This window comes from Paramormyrops kingsleyae, chromosome 6 (assembly GCF_048594095.1).
Source record: "Paramormyrops kingsleyae isolate MSU_618 chromosome 6, PKINGS_0.4, whole genome shotgun sequence".
NCBI lineage: Eukaryota > Metazoa > Chordata > Actinopteri > Osteoglossiformes > Mormyridae > Paramormyrops > Paramormyrops kingsleyae.
The window spans coordinates 7300966-7327500 of record NC_132802.1 but is presented as its reverse complement, the minus strand read 5'-3'; the positions used below and the strand labels follow the sequence as shown (position 1 = coordinate 7327500).

The 26535-nt window shown below is 42.6% G+C and overlaps 1 protein-coding gene across 3 annotated transcripts in view; it reads left to right on the top strand.

The window, feature by feature from the left end:
- The window catches only part of LOC111859098 (protein kinase C zeta type), a 115844-nt gene that overhangs the window by 9522 nt on the left and 79787 nt on the right, over positions 1-26535 (top strand). The window contains exons 2-4 of one of the 3 annotated variants that reach the window (XM_072713517.1): positions 5533-5654; positions 7537-7626; positions 9520-9570. In XM_072713517.1, the coding sequence (XP_072569618.1) occupies positions 5533-5654; positions 7537-7626; positions 9520-9570 (263 nt within the window). Of the gene's footprint in view, positions 1-5532; positions 5655-7536; positions 7627-9519; positions 9571-21114; positions 21440-21516; positions 22023-26535 lie in introns of those variants that run through there. The other 2 variants (XM_072713520.1, XM_072713519.1) reach the window with 2 other exon arrangements.

Below are 26535 nucleotides of genomic sequence, written 5' to 3'. Positions count from 1 at the left end.
TATAGCTACAAAGGGTGGGCAAACTCCATATTAAAGCCTATATATTAAGAATGGGATGTCATTAAAGTTCATGTGTGTGTAAAGGCAGGTGTCCTAATACTTTTGGCAGTATAGTGTATATTTACAAGCCATAACACCTATGATTTATTAGGATTCCTCAGTACGATAAAAGAAAGTATTCAGTGTAATGTCATTGATTCAATATGCACAAGTCAATAGCAGTGCCCCTGAATGTGTCTGATTGCGGTTTATATTGACGGATTGAAAGGAACATCATGTCCTGCGACTCCCGATGCCTCTCATCGTTCTTCTGTCTCTCATTGGAAACCTGGATTTCGTAGAAATGGGTTTTTTGTGTGTGAGATGACATGGCACCTGCAAGACGGTGAGAATTTAAGAATCTGATTCAAATACAGAAGTGCCTTAACCCCTTTGTGTGTGTGTCTTTCTTCTTTTAAATACATTTTATATTCTTAACAGCTGTATTGGTGTGTGAAAGTGAACCGGAGCATACATTAGCTTATGAGGTACAGTTACTCAGACCATCTGATCTGGGGTCAGCTTGCTGCAGCAGAGCGATAGTGTTCGGGAGAGAGAATGACTGTACTGCGCTCAGTGAGTGAGTCACCTGACCAGTGAATACATAATTGATCAGTCAACTGAATGTAAACCCATGTATTTTTGGAGAAATGGATGCATGTATAATTTTTTTTTCTTTTTTTATGGTGGAGCACTTTTTAAGCGTAATACGCTCATTATAAAACAGTTGGACTTTATCTTTCCCATCCTCTCCTATCTCTGTGTTTCTGGGACTCTGGATTTCCCTTGGCTTGGCTTTCGATTCTCACGTCTCCTTGTGACTTTTACACATAGATCAACACAGTTCAGTGGCTGAGAAAAGCCTGCATATGCCTTACAGTTAAGAGAGATGCGGTGAAGGGCTGTTATGATGAGTTTCTATAGTCATACACTGAACTGTGGTCTGTTATGCTTTCAGTGTTCTGTTATAATGTGCATTTTTCTTGGCTTATAGACTTACCATAACCAAATAAATGTATCAATTACCAGAGTAAGTATTCACTTAAATGCATTTGTCATCCAAGTTTTCCTCCTCCAGCTACCATGCACTGATTAAGCAGCCTTCCAGGTCTGGCAGTGCATTCTCTCCCCTTTCTTTCCCAGCATGCTGTGCGGCAGAGCATTCCATGAATCCTGCCCATCTTGGCTACGGAGCCAGGAGTCAGAGCCTGGCCTGCTGCGGGCCAAGCTGTTCATCCAAACCTCGCATGCTGTAGCAAGACATGCAGTGGTGAGAGAGTATTTGTGAAGCTGTCACACTTCTCTGTATTTCTGGACTATTTAGCCTAAAACGAGAGTCACTCTGCCCCAGAGCCGTAACATATCGGGCGTCTTTACAGCTTGATGGCGACCATAGTTAATGTACACGAGTTAATGTACAACAAGATGACTGATGCAGAAGGCATTTCACCAGCCAAAGTCCTGGCTGTAACCCACTGAAATGCTGTGACCTGCACTGAAGCAAGCAGTTCGCACATGGCAGCTGAAATTATCAATGAACTTAAACGTTTGCTGAAGGGGAACAGACCGAAATACCTCGACACAAGCATAGCCTGTAGATTCAGGAAGTCAGTGCTACTAAAGGATGCCATCAGGTGTGAAATCTAAAAGTGTCAACCATTTTCCAAAAAAATCAGCCAATGTTAAGAGCTTAAGCCTATGCAGCGTCAGTATGAATCACTATAGATTACATTTCTGGAAGACGTGTGGAAATTTAACCTGCCTTGATCATTGCTATGGAAAACATGGCTGAGACACATGTCCTGTTACTGAAAATACATCTGAAGTGTGGAAAGGTACGAGACCAAAGTTCACCGAAATGAGAGTCTTTCTTAATGATATTTATGGAAACTACTTTTTTCACTTCTGTTAGGGAAACTATATCTTTTTGGAATTTATGGCATCTTGTGTAATAAACATAAACGACCTGGCCTGCATTATGGGTATAATTGATATGCTCAAAGTGCAGCTGGATGTGGTTGATATCCCCATTTCAGATGCTGGATTAAAAAAAAAAAACCTAAAATTGTTTAGGTAGAAAAAAATGCCAAGAAGCAATCTTCATTCAAGTTCACATGGTTAATAAAATAACACATATTGCTTTTTATTTATAATTTGTTTTTAGTTATTGAACAGTCACGGTATTTGTAGTTAGAATAGAAAGAAAACAGCAAGAAAAGTAGTTCTGTTGAAGAACACGAGACATTACTATAATATGAACAATACAATTTTAGAGTATTACAGCTTTTTGACAAATGAAGAGAAAACATTTTGGAGGGATTCCACTAAGATTTGATTATTTCATGTTGTTGCCAGTGTGTGATATACTAGATCACTTTATCACTTTTTAATAAAATTGTCCTTTCTATTATATGAGATTTCCTAGTCATTACTTGGGAATTTCATAGAATCTCCACTGAGTGTTCCTCCATCTGAGTATCCTTTACTTTTAGCAGCAATAATTCACTGGAAACAGAATTAGAGACCAGAATATGGTCGAGGGCATTTCATTGTTACAGCATAGCAACGCTCTTTCCGGAAAGTCCCCTAAAAACAATGTTCTGTGGGCGCTCAGTGCTCTTATGGCGGAAATAGTATTACATAAACAGAACATAATCTACTGATATATGATTGATAAATGTGGAAATTCCCTAAGGCGCTGCCTCAGATTATGAGAAAAACACTTGGGTCTGCAGTTTCCCTAAGGTCCACCAGGTGTCACTACTTACCATACACTTTGTTTTCTTGAGTCATTTAGGCCTACTGTACATGCTTATTTTTGGTCTAATCAAGTATATATCGTATCTTGTATACTGATGTCGGAAGCTTTTAATAATTAATAAGGGACTTTTAATAATTAATTCCGGAGTATGCTATTTGGTCTTCCCCAGTGGCAGTCTGGATAAAGCATAGCATATGTAGAGTGGAGTGTTTTTAAGGGGAGGAAACTTATTTTTTTATATTAATTATATTAATTATTTTCATTTGAAGCAAAATATTACATTTATCATTGTATTCTATATTTTTTGTATATATCCCCTTGTTCTAAGATGGTTATCAATTGTAATATGAATTATTTTTAAATTGTGAACTTAAAAAGTAGCATGAGTCTGATTGGAGGGGAGACCCTCTCAGCCACATCTTTCACATATGAGTTTATGTCTGGTTCTTCCTCTAAGGCTCACTGAAGCTGGATATTGCTGAAGCTGATTAGCTATTGCCTGAGTGAGTGCTGGCACAAGCTTCCCTGTTCCTGTGTTGTCATGTTTTTGTTCTGGAAGTGTGCAACTGCAGAATGAATAAATATTAGTCATTAGCTACATATCTGCTGTGAAGGATGGTCTCACTTTGCTAATGTGTTAATATGTTACTGTTTGGTTTGTATTTGTCTGTAGGCTGGTCTTGCAGCTGGATATCTATGGATGTTATAATTGTTGTATTTGTATGTTGATCTGGATAATATTTAAAAGAAGAATAAATAAATTACAATTAAAATGTAATCTGCATTGTATTAGCATAGACCTGTCTGTTATTTTTCCGTCTTAATGTTCTGCTTTTAAATTATATTATGTAATGTATGACTGCATTTGTCATACAACAGTAATACTGTATGTTTTAATGGGTTTCTGTCTTCCCAGTTTATGTGTAATATCATGTGTTATTATTACATATTTATGACAGATTATTTACAAGCCAGTTTAACCCAGGAGATGTGCTTGCATTTTTTGCCATACGGTTTTTAATATATAAATGTGCTTAATATCACACAAAGGATTCTGGTTTTAAAGTTTTTGCTAAACAATGATAATGTAAAATTTCTATGTATGTTGTAATTGCAGCTGGGCAAGGCAGTCCTTCGTGCTCTCTAGTTCCCCCTTGTGTTGAGAATCTTCTACAACTACAGAAATTGTGAAGAGTTTTAATGACAGTTGATGGAAAGTCTCAGTGGTGGTGATATAGTAAAATATTATTAATGATTAAATATTAAACATCAAACATTAAAGAACATGTATTGCAAACATACTGTAGACTCAAAAAATAAAGAAAAATAGGAATTAAGTTATATATACACACATTAAGGCCAAAACTGTACAAGAAAGGGATCGTACGATACTTGCTTTTACTAACATTTAGTATGTGTAGCGGAACAACTAAAGAAGAAACATGAAATGCAATGGCTTAGGTGATGTTTGACACATTAAATAAAGTAAAAATGCAACAGTTCCTCTGCATTTAAATGTAAAGTGAAAATGAATTATTATTTGAAAAAGCAGGCTAATTATAAAGTGAGATTAACTACACATGTTGACGATGCCATTTAACATCACTACATCTCTTAGCTCGTATGCCGGTGCCTTGATTTTAGAGTTATGAGGTGATGTATAGATTAAGAATTTGGTTTTCTGACCCAATGGTTACTGGTAAGGACCAGGAGAGTTCTTACTATTGCAGTCTTTGGTAAGATAAGCTGTATAAATTGATAAAAATATCTGTGTCATATTGTCATTGTTTTTTTGCACTCCTTTTCCAGACATGCAGTTAAAAATTCACTCTTTGTTGAAATTAAATGTATGAAATAGATTAAACTTTTTAAGTTTATGGGAATATGGACTGAAATTGACTTTTTATGAGGGGGCGTGTCTCTGCTTGGACATCAAACAGGACACATCAGTGGGTGACAGGTTTACTCGAAACCTTTTCTTTTCCAGGGACAGATGGGAATGGAGTGCATTTGGAATCCATTTGGAATCCAAAAAAACAAGTGGATTTAAAAACACAGGACTAGCATTTAGATTAGAGGTCTTCGGGCTGATGCCAGCCTTGGGTTTTCAGCTACAAAACCGAACACTCCAATTTACACATTTCACAGTGATGCACTGGCAGGCAGAACTAATCGATACAAATGAAGCAGGTCACCTGACGTTTCCTCCTGAGACGGCCAGATCAGATAGTCTTAATCTTTTCAGCTGCGATTCAGTGAGAAAAGTTTGCGGTAGATTGTACAGTATTTGTTTATCTTATCGTTCCCATTCCACCCTGCGCATGTTATTTGCTAAATGTGTACTTCATTAGCTTTGGGATGTGCATGCATCTTCTGTGCTCAAACTCAGTTTAATTGAGAAGCTTGTAAAACATAGTGCTCAATTCGAGGAAATCTTGATAGAATGCTCCTTTTGATAATGAATTTTTTTTTAACATTCACTCTTGAGAGATCTTGGCATAATTGCTCTCTTGCACGTGGATGATGTGGCCCAAAACGACACGAGGAAGCTGGTGCATTTTTCTTCGTAGCTAAGACACTGTAGCCATGACCTTAATCCCTCACATTTGACCCATTGACCCCTCCCCATCGCACTTCTGGATATACTTGCTATTTAGGCACTGATCTAAGATCAGGCTACCAGATCGCCATTTATGGCAGTATCATCCCGCATCCATCTGGTGTGTCTGCAGGAACATACTGATCTCTGATCTGGATGCTGCCCTGACGTACCAGGAGCTGTGCGAGGAGGTCAGGGAGATGTGCAGCCTGCACGCTGAGCAGCCCATCACCCTCAAATGGATCGACGATGAAGGTTTGCTGTTCTCTATGCCTTTCTCTGGGTCTTACATGTATTTAATTCTAGATGAGGATTGAGATACATGGACCCTGAACTGATTGTAATGGATAATGAATCTGTGTTTAGAAAGAAAATATCTGATTTCTAATCAATAAATACGTGTTTTAAAGTATTTCTTTAGTTTGTGAATATGTTTTGTGTTGACATGAATTGTTAAATGATTCAAGTGAAATGTATGTTCTACCAATGCAGACTATGTACAAGGGATGGATAATGAAACTGAAACTCTGGCCAAACTGGTGTTTGGGGTTTCACGCCTATATATGCGCAGCCTGGTGGCCAATATTCACTGACTACATGTTCCGTCAGTAAGAGCAGGGCGTGGAGGTTGAATTAGCAGAGCAATAGCACAGCTGTACAGAAAAATATTGCAATCCACACAACATAATGGGAGACATATCAGACTTCAAAAGAGGACAGATTGTTGGTGCATGTCTCACTGGCACATCTGTGACCAGGACAGCAAGTCTTTGTGGTGTATCGAAAGTCACATTACCCAGGATAATGTCGGCATACTACCATGTAGGATAGACCACATCCAACAGGAGTAACTGTGGATGCTAGAGGAAGCTGTCTGAAAGGGATATCTGGGTACTAATTTGGATTGTATCCAAAAAACATAAATCCACATGTGCCCATCTCACAGCAGAATTAAATGAGCCTCTTGACTCTCCTGTTTCCACCAAAACTGTTCGTCAGGAGCTCTATGGGGTCAATATTCATGGTTTGGCTTCTATAACCAACCCTTTGGTCACTCATGTCAATGCCAAACATTGGCTTCAACGGTACCAGCCCAAAGTGTTACAAGCCCAAAGTGCAGCACAAAGGTGGATCAGTGATGGTTTGGGCTGCAATGTCATGGCATTCCATAGGTCCAGGACTTGTTCTAGATGCACACGTCACTGCCAAGGACTGCTGAACCATTCTGGAGGGTCACGTTCATCCAATAGTTCAAACATCGTACCCTGAAGCTGGATGATAATGCACCAATACAAACAGCAAAGCTGGTGACCGAGTGGTTTGATGAACATGAAAGTGAAGCTGAACATCTCCCATGACCTGCATGGTCACCAGATCTGAATATTACTGAACCGCTTTGGGGTGTTTCGGAGGAGCGAGTCAGGAAACGTTTTCCTCCACCATCACCATGTAGTGACCCGGCCACTGTTCTGTAAGAGGAATGGCCCAGAATCCCTCTGGTCACTGTGCAGGACTCGTGTCTGTCGCAAAAGGAAGCCCTACACCATACTAATGAATTATTGTGGTCCAAAACCAGAGACCCTCAGTTTCATTGTCCAACTTCTGTATGTGGTTAGAATGTCGTGCTTTGGATTTAAGTGCCACTCTGGGATTTAAGTCTTTGTAATATATTTTTTTTCTTCGGATAGCTGATGACTAGACCTACATTATAAGTTATAAATAAGTACACAAAGTATGTAAAATGTGTTAAAGAAATAACAAATTCTCTCTTAAGCCCCCCAGCAGTGAGACATGTGGAAGGTTGAGGCCCCGGGGCACCAGCTAGCAGGAAAAGTGGAGGAAAAAGTGTTTAAAATTTTAATCAGAGCCTAAAGCATTTAAATAAAGATCAAGACGGCAGTTTTTTAACAAGCTTCTGATGTTTCTGGCATGGGGTGGGGGGGGGGGGGCCTTCTGAATGTATCTGCTGGAGTGCTGATCCGCTTCACGCTAAGTTCTTTAAGTTCTTTCCATGTTTTGGTTCTTCTGCTGGTATCAGGAGGTGGTGTCTGGATGGAATGTTGGTCTGTTGGCCGGTAGAGGCCATTCGCTGAAAGAAAAATGCTGACTGGCTTGTGTTGTGTCTTGGCCGACACAGGAGATCCCTGCACCATCTCCTCTCAGATGGAGCTGGAGGAAGCCTTTCGTCTCTACAGCCGCAACCGCGACTCGGGTCTCCTCCTCCATGGTACGTTTTCCCTCCCTTTCTCTCCTTTTATTCGCGTCTGTACAGCTTGATTCTTAATTACTTTTAGGTTAGGCACTTCGCTCAGAGATGCAGTCGGATTTGTTTTCTTGAGAAATGACCATTTGGCCAAAAGCCCAGTTCCTGAATCGCGGTGCCCCCTGCTGGCCTCATATGTAATTTTATTCGCCATTTTTTCTTTGCAGGTCCTGAAAAACACCTGTAATTTTCTGAACCATGCCAGACACAAAGTGCTCAAAAATGCCACTGGTGGCTAGCTGCCATAATGTTAGTCCTTCCAGAAATGTCCTACCTGTGATATAATCATGGACGTTTCGTAGCGGAATAAGAAATGGTGGAAGGAAATACAATGCCTACAGTTAAAGGTCTAAGAGCAGATTACACAGCATTATCCCTTCACAAGTTTTACACCACAATGGTTACTCAATGCAACTGTTGTGATGGGTTATAGCAGTTATATTTTAGCTAGCCTGAATTCTTCGAAATGTTCTCTCAATGCTGCTCATCGTAGCGTTAATACTCTCGGAACACTCCTGAACGGGATCTCAGTTTGGCTTCCATCTTAGGGGAAAATCACTGTAGATCTGTGGAAATACTTAATATCGGAAAAAAAATGCTTGGTGTTATGAACTCCAGGCACTCTTTAACCTCTCGTCGGGTGACAGTATAGGAGAGTTGATTTAATGAGTGCACACATCAGCATGTAATGATAAGAGCGTGATCAGGGTGTCAGCAACTGCTGTATGCAGGCTGGCTGCCCATGAAATGATGGGGGGGGGGGGGGAGCACAGCAGCTGCTGTGAATCTGCATAATTATTACTTAGGGTTACACTTAGTTTTTTTTGTTCCAAATAGTGAAAAACAATAAAAATGAACGTAATTGTGTACACAACTGGGGGAAGGGAGACGCATTTTGAAACCCGCAGTTGTGAACGCGATGATCTGAATTTAGACTAAAAAACGGAAAGTGGCAGAAGCATTATCCCTCAACAGTCGTTTGCAGTCTGCTCAGCCGCTCAGTTTCCCGCCGCCCATCGTGTCCGCAGTCCGTACCAGGCTGCTGCGGCCGTGTGCCGACTGTCTACACTTTCGTGAAAAGGCCCCTCTTGTGCGACAGGGTGCAATTTTGTTAAACCCAGTCAATGTAAACACTCTCCTCCTGCCTTCACAGTAAGTGGCACTATGGATTCGACAAGTGAACAAACATGCATAGCGGCTTTAGTCGCTGCTCAGACCAAGATCCCTTTGTGGGGACCTGAAAAATGGTCCCTATAATGTCAAAATAGATGACATCTAGTTCCCTCAATGTAATATAAACCTAATCCACACACACACACACGCATACACACAGGGGGCAGCTGTACATGTCTTTGCCTGTAAGAGTTCTTGCACTGTCTTGCATCTATTTTGCATTCCCACACACTGTCAGCCATCAGTTTTGCACACATGCCCGATGCCCAGCCCCCTCCGCCCACACACGCGCGATGCCCGGCCCCCTCCCCCCACACATGCGCGATGCCCAGCCCCCTCCGCCCCCACATGCGCGATGTCCAGCCCCCTCCGCCCACACATGCGCGATGCCCAGCCCCCTCCGCCCACACATGAGTGCATAAGGACACCCTGAGGCACCTGCAGCCGACAAGCCTCAGATTCACAGATTCACATCTCCACCTACTTCTTTAGCGGATGCCCCGCAGGCTTTAGTCTTTGGAACATCTCCCACTATGAGGGATGTGGAGTATACCTATATGAACCATAAAGCACATAATAAAAAGCGAGGTATTGGAAAGTGCATGAGGCCCTCTGCTGGTGGGAGGTATTACTTACCGCATTAGGTGGTGTTAATGTGCTTCTGTTCTCCATGCTCTCTTGCAGTCTTTCCCAGCATTCCTGAGAAGCCTGGTATGCCTTGTCCAGGGGAGGACAGTGAGTACCATATTTCAGCTTTCACACTGCCAATAAGAGCTGATCTACCAATGCTTTTGGAAGGTCATTTTCTGGCCAACTTGATACCTGGATTCAAACAAAAAACATTGTTTTCTCAACTTCTTAACCTATGTAGCACATTGCATAATTACCTCAGTGTCTCCTTGAATCTTTTCCATTTTGTCATGGGACTGTGCAGCCACACTCAGGGCCTTCATGTTATTCAGGCTTATGCCTGTCCAAATCTGTCGCTCTTTCCCCAGAATGAGAGATGCAGTCTGTGCTGCGGATTATGAGCCGGTTTTCCTGTTTAATTCCCTTGCCATTTTGCGTCAGGCTTCCAGTTTCGCTAGATCCGCCACTTTAAACCTGGCTTTAACGCATCAGACTGGTGCTCTTAATGAATCCGTCCGACCTGCTTGATGAAGCCGTTTACACTCAGCCCTCTTGACAGACTCATCTTAGAACAAACTTGCTCGTGACGTACAAATGCCTGTTCTTATTAACTTCATTGTAACGTTGTGTTAAAACATCAGCTGTTTTTTTTTTTTTTTGCCTTTGTGGGGATTGCTGAGCGCACATAGTTAGGTAACTGCAGAAATGCTAGCGAGAGGCATTTGGACACTCCCCGGGGAATTATGTCAGTTTTGCACTTTGTGAGATATTACTCTCTTTCTTATTAGCCAGGAATGCCAGGAATTCCTGAGGAGTTTCACCATCTTTGCAGGCAGACACTGGCAGCGGCACGGTCTGTCACTGCTGACTCAGGGCAAACTCCCGTGACCTTTGAACTCACGGCACCGTGTTGGACGGTTGAGGGCCCCGCCTTCATTCGCTTGTTCAGTCTGCCCACATTTCTGGTCCACTGCGCAGTCATTCACTCCTCCTTTAATCTTTTTTTTTTTTGCATAAGATCAATTGTTCCTTTAATGTTATCTTTTGTCTGAGACAGTGCAACAGCTTAAAAATGAATTCAAGGAATTTATGCAAAGTGGAATATCATCGTATTACTTCTCCAAGAATGGGAGTGACTTTTGAATATAGTGTTGCCTCTGGCATTTTGCGCCATCTGTGAACACGTTCATCAGCTTTTTTATGAGGTATTGACAGTTCAACATACTAGGGAGGGAGATAAACCTTAGTACATAATACAACACAGTACATGAATTAGATTAGTGCTTCCTGGTTCACTGATAGTTAAAGCATGACTTTAGTGACCCATTTTAGGAGAGCATTAGTAAGAATTCCTACATTTTTGGTGCTTTTTAATTGAGGTGTGTTTACGGCACTAAAAAGTGAATTGTAGATAGGAGGTGTGTGAATGTTGCTGCGTCTTTCCTTTATATAGAAACGTGCTCCCAGTAATCCTCGACTCCTAGGGTGATTCTCATTTTTAAAGAGACTTGCATCAACAAATTTCTTTTTTTTAGCCACAAATAACCAGGTCTGAAGTGTTTGTGAGGGTAAATCTAAAATCATTTATAGAAAATTTTACATGTTTTTTTTAACATTTCCCAAAATAAGTCCTTAAATATCTCATTACTGCAACAGTCTGACAACATCAAGACCATTAAGAAAGCCAATACGTTTTCACATTTAAAAAAATTGTTTATTAACCGTTATGCTCATTAATAGTCATGCTCAGTTACTTGAAACTCTGAAATAATGTATATTTTTAAATTAACATTTTTATTTGATTTGGCTGATTTCTGTCATTACCGCAACACCTCCTGGAATCTACAACCTAATGGGTACCTGTGGGTGCCACTGGACACTTTGAGCTCCATGAAAGCATATCATATTGGCCCCCCACCTCAGACCAATGCAGCTCTGTTTCAGGTATTTTATGGCCCCTGTCACCCAGGTGCCCTTGGAGTTGTCCCTACTTGCCCCCTTTATGGCACCTCTGGGTGTGACCATGGAGTATTAGAGGTACAGGCTTCCAGCCATTTTTGTATAAGCTAAATAATCAGCCCTTGTTTATTTTAAGGAGATATTGCCACCAGTGATGTAGTCAGCCGTAATATCACTCTTAATTTGGGCTGTGTAGTTGGTGTCTGAAAAAGATTAGGCTGTTAAGTCTAATAAGAAAATGGAAATCTCATTAAGTATGGAATAAGGGCATTCGTCAATGATGCACTGTGTGTTGCGTGTGAATGAGACTTTTTATCGACGGTAATTAGTTTATAATCGGGCAGCAGCTTTGTTCTCCTTAGGATGCACTCCAGCATCCATTTGTGAAAAGACCTTGTTATTTGTGCTGAGTGTCTTATGTATTGTGCACGTACATGCAGTGTTTAGTATTGATCTTAAGCTCAGATTTTGTTCCCTATGATTTTATACGTTTTCCAAATTTTGTTGCAAAGAGGGAGGTGTCACTTAAAATGGCAGGTTTTCTTAGCCCCCTGGTGCCCAAAGCTTTTAACACCCCATCCGCTTGTGCCGTCCTGACAACTCGGTGACAGGTGGCCGGGGCGCAGCACATTGGGCCTCCAGCGACAAACGCTACCATCTGATGTCAGGGCTGCTCCTGCTCCTCTTCATGCCAGTGTAACTCCTCATTGAACCAGTTTGGGGGGAGTCCTGCTACTCGCTTTTCAGTAACCGAAAAGTGATGGTGTCGCTCTTGCTTTTCTCCTACCTACCTTTTGATCGCTGTCGCCTGGTCCGACCGTTCAAGCTAGAGGTTCCTCAGCTCTGTTGTGGTTTTTTGGTTTTCAAGGAGGAACTTTGCCAGACGTAGCTTGCGCAGGGAAGGTGGGGTGCTGTCGGTCTCACTCTTTAGTGACAAACTGGAGCGATAAAATCTACATTCAGGCCTCTGTTCAAGCCTCATAAACTTCAGCCGTTGTATCAAAGACGGGTGGGTAGTCCCCAGTTTTAAAGGCTAACTGATCAAATGCCAAACTGTTTTTACGATGGCAAGTAGCTCAGCCATTTCCCTTCTGTCAGCAAGAGGTTCACTGAAATATGCTATCACCCTTTCTGTCTCCCCCATCTGCTGTGAGATCTGCTCCTGCTCTGTTATTATTACCTTCAGAAGGACGAAAAGCTTTGTTGGTGTCAGGCAGGGGCAGCCCCAGCGCCTGAATGATGCTCTGTTTGTAGCTGCTGTATGAGATTCATTGTCCCAGCTAAATGGTTGCCCCTTTCCTATGAGGCAGAAGCTTTGGTGGTGATTAGAAAAAGAGTGCAATTGTTAGCCTTGAGGTTGACGTCAATGGTTTTTTGGAAGATGCCACCTTAATGCTGGAGAGGGCAGAGTGTAATCTGGCAGCATGAGGTGGGATGTCACCCAAGCAGGCAAGGCGGTTGAAACGGGGGTTGGACTGTTGGAATACCATTAGTCAGAGAAACGTAACAGGATCGTCGCATAGTCCGAAAGGCATCCCAACGAATTTCTATAACAGAAGAAGCCTGACAGTGTTACAAAATACAGAAGTACTAAGTATGGTAATTAGAAAAACACTGATTTTTGGTCCAGACAGGAAATCATACATAGTTATTAGATATTTATAATTTATCATCAAGGCTTTGGTCTTACCTTGGGGGCACTCCGAAAAGTCAGTTTGAAGTTTGTATGAACAAGTAGATGAGCCTTCGCTTGAGAACAAACGCTTGAAACTATTCCTGCAATATGCAGCTAAGCTTAAGCTCAATCTCTGCTGTCTTCTGCTCTCAGTGTTTACACCTGCTTGAGACCAAACCTAAATGTATTCCATCTTTTAGACTGCAAATCAGACCTCACCTAGAAAATGTCACGATCATCCTAAGCGGTCTGGACCATACACACTTCTACAGCCTTTATCTTTGGCACCTAAAGAAGCCACAGGGGCTTTGAATCCTGCCTCTGATGTATTTGTGGAGTTTGTATGCTCTCCTGGTCTTCTGTGGGTCTCTTCTGGGTATTTCTGGTTTCCAAAAGATGGTAAGGTAAACTGGCATCTCAGAATTTCCCATTGCGTGTGTGTACATGAGCATGTTCACCCTGAAATGGATTTCCGTCCTCTCCTGAGTGTTCCCACCCCTTGTGCTCCATGCTTCCTGTCGTAGGCTCTCTGTGACACTCTACTTGATAAGCAGTTGGGTGGTTTAAGTTCTGATATTAATATCCGATATAAGAAAGAAATGAAAGGTCACTGATGGGAGTGTCATGGGCAGCACTTCAGTAGGTTCTTAAGGTTTCCAGTTCTGTCATTCAAAGCATTTCATCCATCATCCACTTGTGGGGAAACTGGCCAAAGCAGGAGGCCTGAGTACACCGAGTATCTGAGTATCTGATAGCCATTGTGGTATGAGGGTGCGGGAACTACAGCTATCATATTATAATACATTATTTTATTATTCAAGGATTGAATTTTAACCACTGCTCCTATCCAGAACACCATAAATACTATAAAACAAAAGTCCCAAAATAGTGTGTTTATTTGAAAGAAGGATGATCTTAGATCGAGTTATGAAAACAAATAATTACTCAGTTCTGGCAAATGAGATGGTTAAGTAGCTTAAGGAATGAAAGTGTCTGCATAGCAAATCGCCGACATGTAGCAAACCGATTAATCAGTTTACAAGCAGGTGCTGCCAGGAATGAGTAATATTTCAAAAGGGACATTCATTTTAGTATAAAGAGTTAAGCCTATATAAATTATCTGAAAACATTTATGGATGCACTGGGAGTTAATTTCTTATTTGTGGGGGGGGGGGGAGATTTCCTGCAGATTTGAGCTGCTCTCTCTCTGAGGCAGGAACAGCAGTGTTATTAATGCATTAGTGGTTCTCTGAATTCTGTTTGTGTATGTGGTGATAGTGTATTTCAGTAACTATTTTTGTTGTCAGCTGACCTCTTCAGTATAATTGCCTGTAGCTTTTATATCCTGGGGTATCCCTGGTCTGTTTAGGATAGCTGTCTCTCTTGGCACTGGAAATGGTTGTTGTGTTGTTGGAAGGTACATTGCAACTGTGAGAAATATTAGGTAGCAGGCTTCCAATTTTGTGTAGAAAAGTACCCCGTATGGGGTTTACTTGGGATTGTTCAGTTCCCCCCCTAAGTCGAAAAATTGGATTTGGAATTACCAAATTGATTATAGGTGTGAATGTGTGTGTATGTATGTATGTATGGTTTTGTTTCATGCGATAAACTCTAGGTTCATGATGATCCTGTACTGGGCATGCTGTTGACAGATGGATGGATGGATGGATGGATGGATGGATGGATGGAGGGGTGAGTGCGTGAGCAGGTTGGTGGATGTTCAACAGCTTATTTTCTTTAGTCAAAGTCACCCACTACAGTTGGTGAGTCAGGTTGAGTTTTCTCTGTGGAAACTTTTGGGCTTATAAAAGGGAAACTTTGGGCTTTGCTTTCTGCTTTCCATTCTGTTTTTATCACTGGTTTTGGATCCTGGCACGCACCAGTGCATGGAGAGAGCTTCCATGAACTTTACATGAGATAAAGAAATACCATACTTCATATTTGTTCACTTACATTTAAACCAGGGGTGGCCAATCTTACCCGCAAAGGGTAAGATGTATGCATGTTTTTGGGATAACCTGTAGGCCAGCTGTTCAAACCCAGGTGTGAGGACTCGTCAGCCAATCAGTCCTCTAATTAGTAATCTAATTAGGGAGTTGCAGCAAAAACCCACATACACAGCAGCCCTTTGCGGATAAGACTGGCCACCCCTGATTTAAACTGTGGTACCTTAAATCCGACAAGTTACCCCGATAAGCCAGTAACCCTGCTTCGTAGTACAGGCCACAGCTCAGGCAGTAAACATTTCCACCAGAAACCAAAGATTATGCCCTTAGTCTTCTGTGGTTTAATATGACTGTTCTCTTTTGTTTTTGTTCATGTGGTGCTTCTTTCTGTGTACTAACCAATGGACGCCTGAATAAAGCATCTTGTTTCTTTGATGCATTTCTCACATAGTCTTGTTAATAACGTACAAGCTTAGTTACCAGTTGATAAGGTTTTGAATCCTGTTGACTGAGCTGTCCTGGGCTTTGCTGGACCGCATTGTCAGTATGACCAGGGACTGGCCCAGGTTTGCCCTTGAAGGACGTCGCCATCGCTGGGTCTGAAGGGCATTAATAATTCATGTAGGTGTGTACGGCTTTGTTTTCCTTCTCTTTCACCACTTATCCTTCAATACCCTCAACTGAGGCACTTGGGCTGATGCTCACTTGTAAAATGACGCTATCAAAAAGTTCTCAAAATGAAGGACTGGGAATTAAAAACGGCAATAAAATATATTTTTAAAACTCAGTAGACTAAAATAAAAAATAGATTCAACAAAAAAAAAGTGGCAAAGGCGCTTTGCTGAATATGCTATTTGTCAGTAGGTTCTGACACGGAGCTTGTTTATTAAAAATGTATTTACTTTGCTTTATTAATCATATTGCATTTGAGATCTCCTCGGGTGAAAGTCAAGCTTTTGAGATTTGCTTTCCCATTGGAGTCGTTTAAATGAGTAAACCTGTGGTAAGATTTGGTCTTAATTGGCATGTTTGCCACATGCATGGCAAACAGTTCATGTCTGAACCTGTTTAGGGGGAAAGAAAGCTAATCGTCAAGGTGCTTAAGAGCTTGGCCTGCCTTCTCTGACTTGGAATGTAATGTTCTTATGTTAATAATTTGACGGTTTTGCTGCATATCATTTTCTTCCTCTCTGTTTACATTTTGGGTCCCCGTGGACCTTATTATAGATGTTGAAAGATGTACCAACAGTCAGTATTTCGCTGGTGTCTGTGTGACAGTGGCAACAGCCGGAATCGTTGTGAAGATATTATCCTGTAACGAAATCTAGGACCCCTAAACAAAAGGGGCATTTCCGAGTTCTAACTCATACATGCTGGATAGCAAGCAGGGAGTGTCCAGCTTAATCCAGCCAAAACCAGGCATGAAAACTGAACCATTTTCACTCAGGATCTCTTTACCCTTCTTTTAATATCAGTGTAGTCTGTCTACCGTTCCGGTTCACAGTCAGTGGAATCCTATAACCTTAAAGGATTCCACATTTGATCCCTCTTTTCTCCTATATTGCTATATCTTTATATTTTCCCCCAAAATAAAATGATGAACAAGGGGGGTCTCAACACTGTTACAGTGACACATTGTTCTCCGCTCAGTGCTTTTTTTGCTACCCCCAGAGCAATGTGAATGCAAACAAACACAACATTATTTCAGCCACCACAGAGACCCCCACCCCCCTACTCTGGTCTTGAAGACTCTTTCATTGCTGCCGCTGCAGGAAGCGGATGTGGGGGTCAGAGCGGGAGTGGGACAGTGAATTGTGTCACAGCCGTGTCAACGCTAAGGCTAATGCTATCCGTAAGAGTGAACCTGAGCCTCTGTGTTAGGTGTCTGGGGAACTTACATGGAAGCCCCTCTCACCGCCAGCGGGTTTGGATTATGGGCGAGTTTATGTTAGAGTGGGCCTCCTTACTATATTGCCGTGCCAATATTGCCTTTTTGGTGCCTTGGTCCCTTTCTTTAGGAAACCGTGTGACGTCAAAGCTACAAGTGGGAGTTGGTCTGTCGCATGAAAAAGCCCAGGACTCCTGGCTCTGCCAATAATTTTGTCCTAAATGTAACAAACTACAGTATCGTCTCACGTGGGATGATTGGCGGGAGCTGGCCACAGGCCGCATCACTGGGGCAGAGGAGGGGGGACACAATCCAGCATGCACTAATGCTGCAAGTTTTTCCTCGTGTGCAAAGATGTCAGGCTCTATAAAGCTCCAGTAAAAATAATAATCCATCCAAAACTGTATAACAATAGAAATTAAATTTATTATTTCCCCGTTTAATTTGGGAATATGTAATGTAAATAATGTGCGGATCAGAGATTCTCCCCCTGAAACTCCCAAAATGGTTTGGTCCTAATGCTGTCTGAACTGCACATAACACTTAGAGAGACAGAGTATGACAGGTGAAGGTCAACCACCCAAGGTGGAAACCCGCAAATAATCGATAAACCACATGTTTATGGAAAGAGTGCTGCTCTTTCTAATTAACGAGTCCATGAATGTTACTTGGACAATGAATTCATTATGAAGGAATAGGATTGCTGCTAGTGTATTTCATCTTGGTAGGGAGCCAGCTAGTTAGTACAGTTAAAGGATTATGGTATAGTTTACCTACATTCCCTGATCTTCACATGGTTGTGCCTCACCGCTGGTTAGCGTGCAACTAGCTTTATTTCTTCACATAATCGTGTGTCGGGTTGCTAGCTAAAAATGCATTTGTAATGATAAATTTCAGCCATAATTGTAAACAAGTATGACTCAAAGTATTTGCTGGGGAATAAACACCATAAAAAATATCAAAAAGTTATCCTGATGTAGTGAGATGTGCTTCTACAACTTTGATTTCAAATGTACTGAATATCTCAGTGGTCCAGAATAGTTCTCAGTGGCTCATTAAAAATGCTAAGTGTGTCCCTCTTATGGGAGATGTTGAGATGTTGCAGCGTCAAACTTCTGCTCTGTGATTACGAGAACAACTTTCAGAGGGTACGTCCATGAAACACCGAAAGCTGTGACAAAGCTCATGTGCAGCATTTTGATGTTTATGCTTGAACGCACCTTAATTAGGTACGTGACTGAATAATCTCCATGATCTTTATCACATGGGCATATTGTTTTGCTCGGTACAGCTTTTTATTCTGTTATGTTTCTGCAATGCTTTTTTGTAGCTTGACAGATATTTGGGTTGTATCAGGAAGTAGTGATCACTCTCTTCTAGGGGATGAGGATGGGGTGTGGGTGGGCGGGGGGGGGGGCATCATTCTCTTATGGATCGGTCCTGTCCACTCAGGTCTGGAGACCCTCCTCTCCACAAGAGGAGGTGTGAGCGGAATGGCACGGCGTCCTTCTGCGAGTGCAGTAATTCCTGGCCTCTTCATGAAGTGCCTCTCCAGCTTAGATGCAGCCCCTGAAAAGGCCTTCAGAGTCTTGCTTGTAACTGGATATCCCTGCAGTGACGTTACTGCTGCCTTTCAGAAAGCCTGACTCTCCGCTGCTAAATTACAGGCGCACATTCTCCTCCAGTAACATCAAGAAAGGCTTTTGTAAAGATAAGAGCACATGACTGTGTGTGTTTTTTACATCCCTGAACAACGCAGTGACTGGACATAAACGACACCTTTTCCCGGAAATATAAGGTCAGCAGTTATGCACTAAATGGTTCCATAAGCAGTGAGACAAGTCCAGGGAAAAAGTATTGCATTTTCTTAATTAAAGATAAATAAATAAATAAAATAAAATTTTATATATATATGTGTGTGTGTGTGTGTGTGTGTGTGTGTGTATATATATATATGAATTATACATCAGCGTTAGAATCCTGATATTTCTATTAATGAAGCTGTCTAGAGAAGTTTTAAATGTTTTTAAAACTTTGAGTTTATATGTATGGGGAAGTCTGTTATGACTGGAGATGGTCTGTCGTTCCGCTTTGCTGTACTACTGCAGCGCTGTAGAGGTGATGTGGGATACAGAGGATTACTTAGGAAATGTAATCACCTCTTTTTTTGGGGGGTGGGTCACCATTCACTTCCTGGCATCTACCCCGTAGGGAGTCTGTTCGGAAATACTGTAGCCTTTCGTCATGCAAACCTAAATTGTTAACTCCTGCCTTTGGTAGCTTGAGGTCACAGCTTCGCTGCATTTGTGGTGGTGGATCAGATGGGAGTGATTTTCATCTGTTTACCCAACATGTCGGTGGATGAAAAATATTAGTCTTGAACTAATTTTTGACAACCGATTTTGTCTTCAAACTTAATCTTGGCTTAAGAGAAAAAAATAATCCTTCCCATGCGGGAATTATGTACATGTACTCAAAATAAATGTAAGGTCTCACTTGGCGTGGCTGTCTCGCCCTGTAACCGGCTCCGGTGGCGCCACGCTGGATGATGAAATTCAGGGCTGTGGCACTGGTTCGCCTACTTGCCCTGCGGAAAAGTTGTCCCAGCAGCCAGAGCGCCAGGCCCGTTTGGCTGGTTTGCTTTTTCAACTGTGGAGCACGCCCCCCCCGTTTTTACCGAAAGCTGCCATTTGCTCTGAAGCGGGCCGACGGCAGGTTGTAAGCAGTGGTCACAGCTGTTACATAATTTGCTTAGCGGACGGCTTTCACCCGAAGCTTAATGGTTTTCCATTTTCACTTCTTTTCCACCGCTGGTTATATTTACTGACGCGGTTCAAGTTATGCACTTTGCTCACGGGTTTAAAAAAGAAAAAAAGACTCGTTGTGTCTTGACCTATATAGCCTTAAATGTGACCCTTAATCACTGCGACCTGTTGTCCTGGTTACAGACATGGTTTCTGCAGCCACCTTCGGATGTGGGCCGGTGATTTGTAAAGCTGTGTGGATGTGGTTAGTGGAGATGCACCCCGTTCCGAAGTGCTTGTCCTTTGTTGTGCTCATGCTCTGCTCACTTCCTTCCCTTCAGGCTCATGGATGTAATCATCCAGGCTCAATTCTCATGCCTGATGAGTTCAGCTCCCAGGTTTACATGTAGAGGGGAGATACTGTGATTCCCCAAGAATTGTGGGAGATCGCACCTCCAGCGGATGTTAGATAAATTTACTTGAGTTACATGTTGAAGCCTCTGGTGCAGTACTGATTTTTTATTATATTTCATTTGCATGTTCATAAGTATGTTTTATTTGGCAGACTATTGTCTGAAGGAAATTCCAAGTTGTTGCAGTGATGCGTTCACATTTTTTTTTCACATAGGAGAGAGAAGAAATAAATACACTGTAACTTGGTATTGCAGTGCTCTGATTTAAGGAAGAAGAGCATTAGTAACCTCTTAACTCAATCCTGAATATTGTTGGGCAAGTATATTTCATCAAAAGTCAGGGAATCGATATCAGTGAATAAACAGATAATGTAAATATACGAAGTGTTGGGCTACATTATTTATAGCAAATCAAAGAATTCCAGACTGCTGCTGGGAGAGCTTTGCATGGGGGGGGGGGAGGTGAACACTGGTGGGAAAACCACACGGAGATGGGAGCTGAGCAAGCGGACGCGGAGGACAAACAGCGTACATTTCAGTCGCCAGTCCTGTCTGGATTGTCAGGGTTCTTTGAACTGTGGGCCGTAAGACTGGATTTCATATTCCTTGCCAGTAGGGGGGCGCTAACGCACAGCGGGGTACATGTCTGTGCATGGATATACATGCATGTACACAAAGCACTGTATGGGCGCACTCTGCCTGTGCTTGCATCCATATAAAGGTATTTATATTATATGCCAGGGGTCTTGATCAAATGGGATGCTGGGCACCGGTTGCACTCCTCGGCCCCGCCCTGTGTAATTAAAGCAGGGGAGGAGTGCGGGGGTCCACCACCCCCCCCAGGCAACGTTTTTGTCTGTGCCACTCAGCTGTTTGCCTCTGGCTCCCTGGGGGGAGACGATGCCACAGCTGTGCGTGGCTACATGAGGCGGGGATGTCGCACAACAAGAAGAAGGGGAGGGATTGGAAGGGGTGGGGGGACCACTCTGCCATTAAATATCTACTCCTAACAGTTTAAGCCCTCCCCTCTTTTGTCCCTGCCGTCGCCCATCAGCATACAAAAAAAAACCGACTAGGCTGAGCCACGATTAAAGGAGAGGTTAGTAGTAGGGGGGCTAAAACGACTTAAAACGACTACGACTAAAAATAAAACGGGGGGGTGACCAGCAGTAAATCGGGCTCTGTGGAAGAGGCAGGGAGAAGAAATAAATAAATAAACGGAGAGACAGCGAGAGGAGGGGAAAGGAGGGTCACAGCGGAGGGGGGGATGTACATTTCATAGCCGGCACGACGTAAAGCACTAAGGATAATGTGCTGAAGGAGCAAGAAACGACGGCAACGACAAAGCGGTGAGCCATCCATCTCATTACAGCTAATAGAGTTATTTATTTTTTTCTGATGGTGTCGTGCTTTTTGTGTGGTTCGGGTGATGTGTGGCGCGTATGTCCCGTCGGCTTGTGTGTCTGGGCAGGACGCTGCTCTCATGCTTACATCCGTGCTGTCAAACTGGAAGATGCTGGCCCGCGGCTGCCTTTCCTTTGACGTCCTCTGTCGGATTATTATTTTTTTTGTTGTTATTGTTGTTGTTTGGTTTCGGTGCTGCAATCGCATCTCCCTCCTGTCTGTCCTGTTTCTGTCTTGTCCTGTCCTGTCTCGGTTCATCTTATCCGGGGAGGAGAAAAAAAAATCCCTGAGTCGGTTTTAGTGAGCGCTGCGCAGTGAATGTGTCTGCTGAAGGGGCTAGCGCACATTGCCAGCCTACCTGGCTGCGTTAGTCAGCGCTGTCGGAAAGAGGGGGACAGAAGATCAGCCTCATCCTCCTCATCTTCCTCCTCCTTCCCAAACCTGAAGGCACAGAAGGGCAGCGCGCTTCCTCTAGCACACGCTTGGTTCCTGAAAGGGAGGATAAAATGCATCCCAAAAAGAGCGATGGTACGTCTGGTGATTTTACCCTATTGATAAAATGAGGATTTCCTGGCTCCCCGGATTGCATCGGATGGGCTGTAATTTATGCTCCTGTTATTTGTATGATGTTTTTCCACGCCAAAGTCGTTATGAATGAACAATTGCGTGTGTTGTGCGCGTTAGTATTTTTTCCCCGTTTATTTCTACTTGAGTCACTGCATCAGCCTTTCCGCTGTCCGCGGTGTATTTTTAGCTCTGGTAATAAGGAGAAAGGGTCCGTTTTTTGGCTGGCTCCGTGGCTCGGTTTAGCGGTGGGTATTTGTGCTATTACACCGTTTTGATCGCTATATTTCTCTGCATCTCCGATGGGGCGATTAAACGCAGAAGCAGTACGCACTGCCGATACTGTGATTAGCTGTCATATATTATAAGGCATCTTAATGACAGCTTCATCCGTTCCACACTGGCTTGCTACACCCAAAGACCATATAGGAATGGGGAGTGTTAGAAAATATTTATTTTCGGCCGAGGAGTGGTTTGTCGTTGACAGATGTGGGGACACAGTGCATTCCTTTGAGTTGCTTTACAGATGATTTATTTGTTTGTTTTTTAAAATTTATTTTATAGCATGGTACCTCGATCTGGAAGAATTGTAGTGCGAAAGGATACTTGGTGGTGTGTCGTTCCCCCCCACATCCAATGTCACTGAGCACCGCTGAGCATGTGCTGCAGTCAGAAGGGTCATATATTGCTGTCCTGTAGGAGACGCCTGTAGAAAACCAGCAGCGGCAAAAAGCCATGGCTATGTCAGGTCGACCAGAGCTTTGTAAACCCGGGGCTCTATTCTGCCACTTCGACTCGGGTACAACGCCAGTTTACCGGTGATGCTCGCGTGCTCTGTGCCCTTGGCTTGTGCGTGGAAATGCGAAGGAGAATTGAAGGAGCAGGATGTAATTTCACTTTTACTCAGAGGATCGTTTTAGTATCAAGCTACACCTGCATCCCTAGTCATCTTCTGCATGCGGATGGAGTTTGTATGAAGAAGGTCAAGGCTTTGAGCTTTAATGTCTTAACCTTTTAACATCACAAGTGTTGTGTGTGACATCTTACCGTGTCTGCTTGCTGCAAAAAGAAACCTATACAGAGGTTTAAAGAAGTACAAACCACGTGTTATCAAAAACATGATGATTTGAAGCGTATTAAAATGTATTCATTTTTAATGCTTATATTATTTTTATGCCTGATACCTAACCCTTCAACTGTATTTTTTCCTCTTGTGAATCAAAGATAGTAAATACCGTATATTTAACATTTAATCAACACTACAGTATTTAAATGTGTTTTTCTTATAAATGTAATCTTTGAGCTTAGTAAATTGCTAAAAAAAAAAAAACAAAACAAAAAATGTGTCCTAAAGCTGAATTTCAGTGTGCGAGGGGGATTCTGGGAATCACTGCAGTGACTGTTATCAGTGCACCATGAACAGAAGTCCTTAACTGAATTTTAGATGTGGAATCGATTTTGAATATGGTGAAAATGGTCAATGACCTTTTTACTCAGTAATTTATATGTTACCATGGGATTGTTGACTGGGTGCTTTAACTGTCTGCCAATCATAATCTTTCACAAATGGTTATACAGGGTGATCTGTTTCCAAACAGATGGTGGCAGTGTGATATGAGTTGAAATGCTTAGACTATTGATTGTGAATGGAAATTAACTGGCCACTGGAGATTAACTTTTTCATCTGGATCGGTTAATAGAAATATTAAGTTTTACATAACTTTACTGGATAAAAGTGTCAGGCACATTAACTAATGCAACGCTGTGTGAATTTTATTCGGTGCAATACAAGGAACAAGAGAATGGATACTTGTGTGAGTCAGGATTATCACGCCATCAGGCCAAACCATCACACCTGGATAAGATGACATTAATTTGATTTGCTGCATGTTTCATGTACAGCTGCCATGTTGTCATCTTTCATAATATTATGGTGCTCATGTCTCTGCAGTGGCCGGTTTAAGGAAAACGGATAACTATGCCCTGTGGTAGTCATTTCATAATAAATGGCTTTAGAGACCGATTTATTTAAAGGAACTTAATTTAAAGCAACTTCAAATTTGTAAATTATTCATGTGGCTGGATATGTTTTATGAAGCAATCTGGTGGGAGAGGTATCCCGCTCTGAGTGGGTACCTGGTCACCTTTTGAATCCGGTCCATTAAAGTACGTTGGAAGAGGCCTCCCTTCAGCAGCCTTTGTTTGTCCGTAACAGCTTCACCCGATTATGGATTCTGGCTTTCTCATATTTGCAGTCCTCGGCAGTTGGCCTCTGATCTTTTAGTAAAATACTTTTATGCGAAGATGGGGAGTTATGCTTTACGACATTGATTCCCAATCCAGTCCTCAGGGATCCGCAGACAGTCCACATTTTTGCTTATCGGGAGCTGGGAGGGAGCAAAAATGTGGGCTGCCTGATAGGGAGCCCGGAGGGAGCAAAAACATGGACCGACTCTGGGTCCCCGAGGACCAGACTGGGAAACACTGCTGTAGAATGTAAATGTGGCACATTTCTTGTATGTTCAGGAGTAGTTTGTAGTAGTTTGTACTTCTTTGGCTAGGTCAGATCAACAGATCTCCATTCTCACAATTGCCCTTAACATAGTCACCTTAGCTAGCTATTCCCTGATGAAAGAAATCTGTGTTTTTGATTTGTGTTATTCCGATGTTTTTTTTTGTGTTTTTTTTTAATTCCCCTGTGTGCAGAGAGTAACGTACAGTTGTTAGTGTCTCTTAAAGCCAAAGCATTGTGGCTAGCACAACCGACTGAAAAGCAGAACAGTACTCTATATCTTTAACTTCTATGCCAACCAACAAGTATTACAGTCATTGTGCTGACAGATCACCTGCGACACCCATTGTGCGAGGTTTTCTGTGAAGCCGCAGACGCTTAGTAGACAGAGTTTGACTGCCAGCCTTTGAGTTATTTCTTTAATTAGTGTGGAGATCGAGGAGAATAGACAGACAAACACCAGAGAGAATTTAATGACACACTAACATCAGTATGGATTGTAGAAAGGGATTCACATTCTTAATTCTTAATTGCCACAATTAAAGTGGTACATTTTCTTTTATCAGATATAAGCCTTCATAGTAGGTTAGTTATGGTAAGGTGATTGACCTGCCGGCACTGTAAAATAGGATTGCACTGCGTATTGCAGTGAGAAACTGTGCACCCCTGTTGCAGGAAGCTCCCTGCACCCATGCTGTCACTCAGTGGACCTGGACGCCCCGCAGGCTGCCCCTGTGCTCACTGAGCACCTGTGGCTCTGCATTCCAGCCTTTTATCGAAAGGCCATTTGTGCAGTGGGGCTTCGCCGGCCGCGCGCACCTCCTACGAGACCCACGGACAGGCTGTCATCTGTCACGCGAGCAGCCGCGCGGCGGGCTAACCACGCACCCATATGACAGATTTCGGCCTCGTGGATACTGGTCATGCTCTATGTGTGGAATTTTATAGCCTCGAAGTAAAAGAGGAACTAATTTTGTTTCCTGATGGTTAAAATTGAGGTCAGTATATAGAATACAATTATACACTTATATACAGGTTGTGTGTAAATGTGTTTAGCCATTTCACTTTATAATGACTAACAAGCATACAATCGTGAAATTGTGGATGGGGAGGGGGGGGGGGTTGGAATATCCAATAGGAAAGTCCAGCCTTATATATGATAACATTCGCTATGGCCTGCTGGGGGCTGTGTATATATCCCAGGTTTGTGCACCCACACCTAAGCAGAATGGCCTGGTGCCTTCAATGTGGAGGGGGGAGCACTTGACCCTGTAGGCTGGTTTTGGCTCGTGACACGCATTTACTCATCTGCGTGTCGGCAACGGGGAGTGGGATGACTCATCTGAATATGACTTTTTTTCTTCTTCCACCACTCTCTATTTTTGTGCGCCATTTTTACTCGCCAGAAAATGAAGTTTTAGGTGTGATAAGGGGCAGGCGATCTGCAGTTGCTCCTCTGTTCTTCATTGTGATCCAGTATGCAGGAGCATCACGGTTTGGGGGGGGGGGGGGTATGTGCTCTCGTCTGCCAGTTAATGATGTCTTTCCCTGCCAGGCCAAACTGAAATACAAAACATTGGAATTGTTGAGTAGACTTCATCGCTGAAGCTCCCTGCCAAACAGGCCATTACTCGCCACAGTCTCAAAGTCACTGAGATCTCTTCTTCCAGCCATATTAGCTAAACTAATGACCAAATAGACCAGCACGACACACAAACATTTGAAATGATACTAGGCATGAGAGGATGTTTGTTTAGTAACTCAAGATCCATCCCTGTTCAGCTTATGTACTATTGTACATTTGAATGTGAATTCCTTCATGTCAGCAGTTATTTGTGTCATTGAAGATTTGCAGACCACAAAGTTGGCTGTGCTGATTCTTTCTTGAGGGGAGAGCTGAAATCACACTGTAAAGTAAGAATTAGGGGCTGTAACTTTAATAAAAACCCATCTTCCAAGGTCTTG